Source organism: Pteropus vampyrus, unplaced genomic scaffold (genome assembly GCF_000151845.1).
Source record: "Pteropus vampyrus isolate Shadow unplaced genomic scaffold, Pvam_2.0 Scaffold122, whole genome shotgun sequence".
In the NCBI taxonomy this organism is placed as follows: Eukaryota; Metazoa; Chordata; class Mammalia; order Chiroptera; family Pteropodidae; genus Pteropus; species Pteropus vampyrus.
Window position 1 is genome coordinate 692,151 of NW_011888903.1, and position 11,175 is coordinate 703,325.

At 43.3% G+C, this 11,175-nt stretch overlaps 1 protein-coding gene across 1 annotated transcript in view; it reads right to left on the reverse strand.

Moving 5' to 3' along the window:
- APCDD1 (APC down-regulated 1) overlaps positions 1–8,201 on the reverse strand; it is a 19,403-nt gene extending 11,202 nt beyond the window's left edge. The window contains exons 1-3 of the mRNA XM_011366151.2: positions 8,075–8,201; positions 7,777–7,960; positions 4,104–4,635 (exon numbers count right to left, since the gene is read on the reverse strand). Of these exons, the coding sequence (XP_011364453.2) occupies positions 4,104–4,635; positions 7,777–7,960; positions 8,075–8,201 (843 nt within the window). The remainder of the gene's footprint in view (positions 1–4,103; positions 4,636–7,776; positions 7,961–8,074) is intronic.
- Between the last annotated feature and the right edge of the window lie 2,974 nt (positions 8,202–11,175).

Consider the following 11,175-nt stretch of genomic DNA (forward strand, 5'->3'; position numbering starts at 1 on the left):
AAGCATCTTCTCTCAGGGTTATTTTAGGCGGCTTTGATTTTTTTTTTTAAATGAAGAGTAGCCAATTTCATCCTGAAAGAATCCTCCCAGCACACCTGATTCTCTTCGAACATAATTTATTTGCCAAAGGACTCTGAACCTCACAGCAAAGCTGTATAAAGCTTAAAAAAACAAGATGATTTAAAGTTTCTATTTTTACATGGTGTCCCATTTCCAGAAGGGCTGAGACTAGTGGTTTCAAACTCAATTTAGCATTTAAACTAATTTTCAGCCAGGTCTCTATGGACTGGCAATTAGGAAAGGCAAAGAGTTCAAAAAGGGGGTGGCGGGAGCCTGTGGTCTTCCGGATGCGCTCCCAGCCCCGCCCCCTTCCCACAGGCCCATGGTGCACAGAGCACCTGAGGCTTTGCATTTGGTGTCTGGAAAAGCACCAAGGGCCACGTCCATTTACTCCTTCTCATAGCTGTCCTGGGGAAGGATCTAAAAACTTCCGGAAGGCTCTGCAGGCCAAGATGTACAATGCCAGGGACAACAAGAGAAGAACGGGCCCTTTCAGCTCCCGGAGCCACGCAGACCTCAGGTCCTGGCCTTCGAAGGACCCCTTCAGCCACCCAGCTGGCGGTCCAGGTGGTGGAGAGCACATGCAGGGCCCTGGACTCCTGCCTGTGTTCTCCTCCCAGCCCTGCCGCCACCTTCATCTGTGGCCGCCACACTCCTCTGAGCCTTAGAGTCATAGCTTTTTAAAATTTATTTTAATTTTGTGTGGTGATTGTGTTTAGGTAATATAAGATCATGGCAAAAACTGCAAAAAGTACAAAAAGGTATACAGTGACAAGTCTCTGTCTGGCTGTTCCCCAGTCCCCTTCCTCAGAGGCAATCGTGATGCCTCTGTATTCCTAGAAATACTGATTCCTTCGTAAGCTTTTCTTCTTCTTTTATGATTAGTTTTATACAATGGTATCATACTTTTCATGCAATTCTGTACCTCCCTTTTTCTTTTTCTTTTTTAACTTAACAGTACATCTTGGATAGTATCTAAGACTCAAGGTTCTTTAATGAGGGAATCAGGCCTAGGGTCTAAAGAGTTTACTTCTTAAGCTGGGTATATGTTCCCACTGCCTTACAAGAAGAGGGAGGAGAAAACGAGAGGAAAGGTTTTATAGCTAGGCATCAGTAAACACATTGATGCCCCTGTCAACTGCCATTCTCATTCCTCTGGGAGCCATGTGCCCAGAAGGTTACTTACTCCAGGCCAGGGGAGAAGGGAAATTTGGTGAGGTACCCTTTCTGCAGATTAACCCAATCGATCCTTCCATTTTCACCATTTTATAGAAAAGAGAAACTAAGGTTACAAGAGATTAGATAACACTACTGATGCCCCACAGCTGATGACCACAGTAGAACTGAATTCCAGAATTCACTACCATCTCCAAGTCTATATTCTTGCCAATTTTTCCAGACAGTCTTAAAATAAATAAATAAATAAATAAACCTCTTCGACTTTTTTGTTTATAAAAATTCTAAGGTAAGCCTTGCAACTCACATCCTTAATCCCCATGCCAATGTTAATAACTCACTTTCAAGACATTTTTCCTTCTGGAGCCACAACTGTATGCCTTTGCTCTCCCAACAGACAGGCTCTATTTAGGGGAAGACGCTGACCAGAAGGAGAATTCCCTCCTACAGAACCAGGAGAGGGAGGAGGACAGAATCATCTAGAGCTACAAGTCTTAGGAATATTGATTTTACCGTTTAGACTTTCTAAAAAGCCATGCCAGAAGAACAACAGTGAGTTTGAGGGAGAAGAGATGGGGGTAAGAAAAGAAAATGGTTACAGTTCACCTATTTTTTTCAGAGTCCTAAAAAGAGATTAAGAGATCAAAGAACCTACGTGGGCATCTGCAGGTGAGGAAACATAATCTGAACCTGAGTGTGTGCTAACCACCAGCCCAAGGTCAGGTATGGAGCAGGAGAAAGGGGTCCTGACTCCAGCCCAGGTTCCAGAGCTGTACCCTGCCTCCTCCTGGAGCAACTCAGCCTTCCTCCTTCCTCTTTCCTCAGCCCCTTGCCTCACTACCCCCAAGTTTGGGCTGTTTTGTTGCTCATCAGTGTCTTCCCTGCAGGGTGAACAGGGATGAAAAGGGCTCTGCTGCCTTAGCAGATCTTCAAAAAGGTTCAGGGTGAGACAGGGGCTGGTGCTCTTGGCTCGCATGAGTTTTTAGGATTATCTGTGGACCATTTTTATTCATGACGTTCTTACCTCCCATCACCAGAGATAATTTAAAAGTTGGCTAGACTGTACGCAGAGGAAGCCAAATGTATGCATGAAAATCCCCTTTTCCCCCACTGCTATCACACACCAGAGATTTCAAGAAAAGTACTACCTAGCTGTAGCATTCAACACGAACTCTGGATAACGCTACCAACTGGAAAGGTCCCGTAATGGAACCGGGAGCCTGTCATTGCTCTCAGTTTTCCCAGAAACCAGGCCCTCGCCCAGGTGCCACTCTGTGGAAGATTCTCCTCTTGATGCCTGTGCATCAATGTGTGTGCTGGGCAGAGCTGCGGCTCCCCCACCTCACCCATCCCAAGAGGATGTCTGGAAGCGGGCATGAACAACGCCCTCTTGCTCACTTCCCTGACTCGACTTTTCCTCCTCAGCACCTCTGAACACAGTGGACCTGGCTCCTGCTGTCCACTGGAACAACCCCCAGCGGCATTCTGAGCAGTGCTGGTGAGCCACCCGCATGCAGGGAGCCCAGGGAGCACCAGGTCTGGGGCCCTTGGCCCTCAGCCCTCAGGCGGCCTCACCTCACACTCCAGACCGTCCCTGACCAGACGTGTCCAGAGAAAGCAGCCTCCACCAAGCGGGCTTCCTCAGCAGATTTCCCAGTTACAGTAAAGGTGACTTGTATTACTCGAACTCACAATAACACAGATAAAAATATAACACTGAGTGGGATTTGTGTTATATTTTTATACTGAGGGAGAAGTACTGTGATCTCTCTACCAGTCATGAACTGAACTCAAGGACTAAGAAGAAAGAAAGATTAAAAAAAAAAACCACACACACACAAAAACAAATAAACTGCCAAACAAAAGTCAATCAGGGCCCTGCAATTAAAATTGCTGTTCTAGAAAAGATTCCAGAAAAGCCAATCTGAGGGTGGGAGCCACTCTAAAGCCTACCACCTTGGCCCACCATGATCAGAGTCCCGCACACCTTTCCCGACTCGAGCTCCCCTAACTTCTACAGTGGAAACGATTGTATTACATGTTGACACAGGTTCTGAGCCCTTGGGAAGTAAATGCTCTGTAAATTACAAATACAATTATTAGCCGATAGGTTAATGATAAGGTTTTAATTATTTCCTGCCTCCTTCCATCTTCCCTCTGATCATAGTGACTACATTTCATTTAGTCAAATGTGAGGTCTAGAGAAAGAAGCTTGGGTTCAGGTTCTGGCACTGAAATATACTGGGTGACCTTGGGCAGGAGACCAGCCCCTTGAATCTTAGCTGCCTCTTAAGCAGAATCTTCTGACTAAGAGGATAGTAATATCTGCCTCAGAGAGTCATTGTGAAGACTGAAAGCAGTAATGTGGGTGGAAGATCTTCATGGGGTCAATGGCTCTATGCAAACAGCACTCCTCCAAGGCTGGGATCACCTCTATGCTTGCGTGTCTTCCTCAAGTTTGGTTAGAACATCTCCATATTTCCTTACTGCTCTCCTCTTAGAACCACAGAAGAGGTTCCTAGAGTGCAGGAGCTGAAAGAAGCTTCAGGAATTTTCTAGGACAACCACCTGAGCCCCTACCACACCACCAACCTCAGTACCAACACTCACATCAAACAGGAAAATCGAGGCTCCACATTACAGGGCAAGTTGGTGGCCAATCCAGGTTCCCCGATTCTGGCTCTGTGTCCCTCCCCAAGAAGTCCTCTAGGATTCCTCTTACCTCCCAGCAGTGCCTCCCTCCATGACTCAGCTCTCACTCTCATGGGGCACCTTTGACCCCACTGATACAACAGGCCTTTAGGGCCCTCATTCTACTTCACAGAGAGGAGGCCGCAAGGCTCAGAGGGCAGTCAGCTGCCAGGTACCTTGGCATTCTGCAGGGGAGGCTGGTAACTGGACGGACGGTAGAACGTCCTCTGGGAGGCATCGGTGTGGATGTCGCCGAGGAAGAGCTCCTCCACCAGGCGGTCCAGGTGGTGCTGCAGGTACTGCTTCTCCACTCGGAGGAGCTGCAGCTCATGCATGGCGAAGTTCACGGCCCTGGTGCACTCACAGCCATCCTCCTCCCGCCACAGATCGTAGGGCATGTCTTGTAACCAGGTGCCCCCGGGGGGTACAAAGCCGGGGCACGTGCGGTTCACCAGCTGGCTGAGCCTCTCGGCAACAACCTCTGTGTGGCAGATGACCTGGACATTGTGCAGCTGGTAGTCAGCTTCTGTGCCCCCACGGATGATCCAGGAGGCCTGGCGCAGGCGGATCTTGCCCCGGATGATGAGGGTGTAGGTGGGGCTTGTGCAGCGGTTGCCAGCATAATAGAACTGGTAGGCCTTGAAAGTGTTATTGTGGTAGAACCTATAGGACCTTGTGATGAACTCTGGGCCTGACCTCACTTCACAGCTGAAGAAGAAAAGGGGAAGGAAGACTTTTTTAAGCCCAAAGGCATGAGGAAGAGATTCATTACAGTGTTAAGAAATTATAGTAATAATAACAAAATGATTACACTGTTCTAAGTCCTGTATAGATACCAGTTCACTGAATTCTCACGACAAGCTATGAGCTATATGGGTATTATGTTTTACAGATGGAAAAACAAAGGCACAAGAGATTAGAAAACATGGCCAAGGTCACATAACCAGCCTGCATCAGAACCAGATGGTGAACCGGAGCAGTCTGGGTCAAGCAGCTATGAGCCTAATCACTCTATATCAGAAAGTCTCTCATTCTCTTTATGAACAAGCCTGGAGAGCAGAAACTTGCCATCCTCAGTTCTACCCACAGACCTAACTTACTGAGAAATTTCTACCTTTCTGGTAGAAAGAAGGAAGAGAAGTGTATTTCTACCCTATTAAAGAAGTTCCCTTATACTGTTTCAGAAATGGTTGATTTCTTGATCACTTCTTTTTTTATGGACTCTCCGTAGAGCAGATATCCATTATCCTGACATAAAATCTAGTATTGTGGAGGTGTCACTTAAGAGGCAATCAGAAATTCATCCTCTCATCCGGTCAAAATTAATATTCCCTCTAGCAGAAAAATAAAGAGGCAATTAGTGAAATAAAGCTAACGTAGTAACAAAAATAAGGGTTCCTTTTGTTTTGTGCTGTTGACAATGACAAAACGTTTTTTGCTGTGGCATTAAATAAATGCTACATTCCTAGGCCAGAAATACTTGGACTGAGTCTACAAAGGACAAATGGCTCATTAGGTTTTAACTCAGGTACGTTCTTCATATTGCTCTAATTGTAATCTCAATCCATATACACGTAGCATAGACCACACCACGCAAATGGTGGAGGTTTTCTTCAATGTATCAGTCAAAGAATTCATCTGTCCATAACTTTTTGCTAGATCCTAGTCTCAGTTATAGAATAACTTTCATGTCATCAATTTTGGTCTTATAACTCTGCTCATGTCTATAATATATATTATATAGTTACATAATATATCATATTATATATTGCACATATGTATTATGTTACATATGATATATATTATATTACATAAATTGGGTATATAATATCCATCATATATTATATACAATACTTTTTCAATTATACAATTATTGCATATATTATATATTAGATATAATTTTGCCTTATAATTCTGCTCACGTCTCTAATATATATTTTATAATTACATATTATATGTTCTCTATTCTCTATTATCTATTATATACAATAATTCTGGTTTGAGCTAACTCAGCATTGCCAAATCAAACAGTGGGGGTGAAATCCCAAAGGCCAGTTTCTCAAAATTACTAGCATTTCCATTTTTTAGTTAACAAACTAGTAGAAGAGAAACACTACTTTGAAGTGGGTACCTTTCACTGGGTAGATTGTCAATTGATGTCAAATAATACAATATAGACAGAAAGCACTCAGCAGTTATTTGAGCATCTATCATCCGTGAAAAAAGTGAGAGAAGACCCAAGACTTCTCCCACAAGGAAAGAGAAGTTCAATGTGAGCAGTGATTAATGTCCCTCAAGGTTTAGTGAAGATCACTTATTTTTAATATTTTATCTAAGCATTGACGATCTATTGATTTGGCCTCTGGAGTTCAGCATATCTCAAGTCCAATCACTTCTCTGTTGGCCCTGCGACCATCTTTACCTAAGCCTCCTTCATCTCTAGTGGGAACTGTTGCCAAGTCTTTTGGTCACCCACAAAGCACTTTTTTGACCATCCATTTGCCACCGAGCAAGCAGCCAGAGAGAGTTGAATCATGTCTTCAGCATGGCCCTTGCTGAAAACCCTCCACTGACTTTCCAGTTCTCTTAGATTAAAAGCTAAACTCAGAGAGGAGTCCTGGCCTACAAGGTGCCCTGGGAGCTGGCCCCACCCTCTTTGGCAGCCTCATTTGGGGCTGTTCTTCCTGGTTTACCACACCACAGCTACAAGTGCTCCGCCTCAGTGATTTCTCCAACTCAGCCTTTGCGAGATGGAAAACCCTTCCCTCAGTCTTTGCGTAGACAACCACATCTCAGCTCAAGTGTCCCCATCTTTGCTAGCCTTTCTTAACCCCACCCATATCCTAAAATAGGGCCCCTGGTATTCTCCTTTAGCACCTGTTGTTTTCTTCCTCATCATAGTACTTCTTTGTGTGTTTACTTGTAAAATTCCTGAAGACAGGGACCCTGTCTGTTTTGTTCACTGCTATAAACAGAAAATTTAGAATAATGCTTGGCACACAGTAAATAATTGTACACTCGATAAATATTTGTTAAATAAAATAATAAATTGTTTAAAAGTACATCACATTAAAATTGTGCAAATATTTATCATGTATTTATTTTGAGAAACCTCATTTTTACGGAGAAAAAAACACCCTCTGTGTCTTCATTATCTTACAAAATTTCTTTTCCTTCTTGGTATTTATTTGATCCCTCCCTAAGGTACCCAGAAACTGCAGGGGAGAAGTGATCGGATCCCAGAGTTAGCCTTGCTAATTCTCAACAAATTAATGGAAGGAGAAAAACTGCAGGTCTGCCTCGAGGCTATTTTTAAAAGCGCTAATGGAAGATAAGCCAGAGCTCAAACCGGGATAAATCTCAGCTCCACAGCCTGGAAAAGAATCCAAGAACTGCGCCCTGGCTAGTAGAGGTAGCATGAGTACCTTTTAACTTACTCAGAGAACCCTGAAGCCATATATTAAATTACCAGAATATGGCTGGAATATTTAGACCATCAGAGGCTTGCAAGTCCTGTTTCAGGTTGGGGAAACAGAGACTCCTAATTTCACTTGCTAATGGCTTCTTTTTGTACACAAGTGGTCCCACAGAGGGATCTATTCAATCATATCCTGTGGTTAACAGTGATACAATATCATCTCTGCTTTAGCTAAGATTTCTATAATACTTAGCTCTGTTTCTTTACCAGCCAGAGTTTCAAAATGTTGTTTGGCTTATTTAGAATTTAGACAACACCTAAATCATTGTACGTTACATAGTCTCTCTGCATCTGTGAAACCCTAAGAAAAGCCTTCCACAGCACGTGCCCCTGGGTCCCTCCCTATGCCCCTCCTGCCCTGGCCCTCTTACCCGGTGGACACCCAGTGGCCCTCAATCGCTGGTGGCATCTGCACAGTGATCCTCGCACCATTGTGGAGATGTTTGAGCATATGATGACACTGGGATTCCTTGAATGCCCTCCAGGCACTTTTTTCTAAGGATCTAGGATGTGATCTGCTATCTGGATGAAGGAGGGCAGAACCCTCTCCCAGCCCTGAAAAAGAATAGTGGAAGTTAGAGGAGAGGAGGGCTAAGGGCAGACGTGAATCAGGCTGAAGATCCTCCTCTGTGGCAGGGAAATTACTGCACGTGGGAAACGCACACCTACCCCAACTCCACCAGGCTTTATCACTGCCTCTGTTCTCAAAAATGCACATTCCAAAGTGGGAAGTGTCCTGGGAGATCATTTCCCAGGAGAGAAAACCAAGGCTCATGGACATAACAAACAGGGACATGCTAGAGGTCACTTGGCTAGTTCCTAGCAAAGCTTGAGCTCAAATCCATGTCTTTGTGAACGGCAAACAAGGTCATGCATCTAAATGAGCAGTTGTGCAGTGCAGACAAATGAATGTCACAGGGGTTGTAGAAGAGAGAAATGTACATGTTCTAGAGCCACCAAAGAGGAGTAGATGCGACTGAAGAGAGAAGTAAGAAAGGGGTCATCGGGAAAGGTGACATGCACAGTGATACATTTAAGAAGGGAAAGAACAAGGAGACCGGCCTCGGTGAAAAGGGAATTTTGATGGAACGGAGAAAGGCCCAAGGAACAGCTCCCAAGATTCCCAGTTGTGATCTGTTCCCTGGCGTGGCTCCCATCTGCTCACACCAAGTCATGCATCTCTGGTTCTCTCAGTCTCCAAATGGAGGCGCTCTCAGTGAGGTGCAAGTCATATACCTGCCCTACAATAGGGTAAGGGCATGACATTTTCCCCCCAATTATTTCCCAAGTCTGGCCCTTCCTCACCCCCACAAAGTCAGTGGCTAAATATATAACATAGAAGATTGCACTTTTATTTTCCATGGGTAAAGAAATAGTTGGACTGAGACTACTTGGACTGCGTTCATTTTCAGTATAAGTAAATAGCAGAAAACTCTCACCAGATCAGTGTTTAGAATAAAGCAATGGAAACAAATTGAGTTATAATCTGAAAGTTCACTGTTTCCTTTGAGATTCGCTCCTGCAATAATTAACAAATCAATAGGTCTTTATTGTGGACCTACTATGTTTTCAGCAGGTGTTAGCGAAGAAGACACTAGACAAATGTACAAAAATAAAATAAAAATAAACACAAAACAAATAAATGCACCTGTTAGAATGCTACCTATGAGGAGGCAATTATATATTTTTAATCGACACCTGAATAACTTCATAAAGAAACCATGGTTTATCACAGATCATTGGAAAATGAAAAGTTAGAACCAGAATACAACAACTTACACCAATATGATGAAACTCTGCTGCAGAAACTAAGACCCACTGGTTGACAATGTCCAGACATTTGTAAAATATGCAGATATCTTCTGTGGTTCTGGGGTTGACCTAATCTTCTATCTACAGTCTTCTGAAAGTCTCATCGAAAGCACTGAAAATTATCGGGGTTTTCCTCTGAGTAAAATGCTACCCTGGTATGAAACAACGGCCTCAAATTGTTCTTGCAGATCTTAAGTAAGAGGCAAGAAGGCAAAGACACTTACAGGTATGATTCAACTAAATGAAAATTGTGAAAAGAGATAGTAAAACAACACAATGGTGTCGTTCATATTAAAAGCAACCTCATCATCAACCCACCATGTTTGGCCAAACCAGGTGGCTCAGGCCTGAGCTAGAATGAGAGAAACACGAAAACTCAGAACTCTATGCCGAGGGGTGTGTACATGAATGCTCGTGGTTACGAAGGGAGAACCTCCTTTCTTGTGGCCTCATCCTTCCATCCAAGGGAAGGTACTACCGATTCTTCATTCAACCCTCACCCAGTGAAGTGGTGTGTGTGTGTGTGATGGAGGCTGAAACAAGCATGTTTGACTCAATCATTTTCCTCAAAACCCGCCTGTTTTCAAAATGTACGCATTTTAATCAGCTCCCCTTCATGTACCCTGCCCCTTCAGCTGCTGGGCTGTAGCACTGCACCAGAAGGAAAGTCTGAAAAATCCAGGAATGAACTATCAGCAATCCTACCATGGACATCTGTCTATACTGCGTCTTCTGATCACATATTTATCATGATTCTAACATTTTAATCCCCATTTGCCTGACACCTATGTTGATCTCTGTTGGCTTTGAACTAGCCTCAGGAGAGAAGTACTAGTCACTGTACCTCCACCAACCCCAATAGTTATAATTATCTTGATGATATAAAGCATTTCCTGAATTCACTGTTGGGCATTCAAGGATTGAAACATAGCACAATTTGCTGTTTGGTGATCAATTCTGATGTGGCTAACTTAAAATAGATTTTATTTCAAGTCATGAGACACTGAGAGTTGGGAAAGATTCTACTTTAAATATGACACTAAGCTTTCAGTAAATATGTCATCAACTCACTATCAATCAAGCTATGTTCTAAAAATTGATTTGTAAACTCCTTTACACCTGAAAATGTTTTCCTGTAAAGATAAAAAGCCTGGAGGGTAGTGGATATTGGTGAAATCTCCAGAGCTAGGCTGCTTGAGTTTGAAACTGGATCTGCCACTTAAAGGATTTCATCGAATCAATCCAAGACTTCAATGATTGTTAAGATGCATCATTATTTTATTACCAGTAGCAAAACATTTGCATTTGAACAATTACACAATGCCTTAACAACAGGTTTGAGATACCCATGAATCATGCATGGCAGCCTCAGGCTTTGACATTTCTTTTATCTATTCAAAGAGATGTGGCAATGTCTCCTCCTCCTTTAGTTGCATTGTTTCACATGTGACAGGTAATCCCTTTGCTCTGCATGTATCTCAATAACAAAATACCAACACAGCCTCATCTTTTTCCAGGTATCTTTCTTTCCAAACAATTGATTGTGTGCTGTGAGAAAATATGGAACTGCAGTTATTCCTCCAATGGTCAATATTTGCTTCACTGTCAAATGACACACTACTGCTCTGTCAAGAGGCCTGATTTTCACAGTGATTTTTCTTCTGTGCCGAGTTTAATTTATAAGGGAGTTATGGATAAAAAACAAACCCAAGCACACTTGGCTCAAATGTTTACTGTTTTCAAAACCAGCCAATTTGCAACTAAACTCAAGATACAGAGTACCAAGGATGCATGTCAAGGAAGTGAGTGACATCATGTGATGACAATAGAAGCAGCTGTGTCCAGGTTGACACAGGCAAAGACAGTGTCGCCCCCTCCTAACTGCTGCCTGCAAGTTAATAGGGACTGGAAACCCCATTCACCATAAGATGCAAAGATCTTAAAATATGAAAAAATGT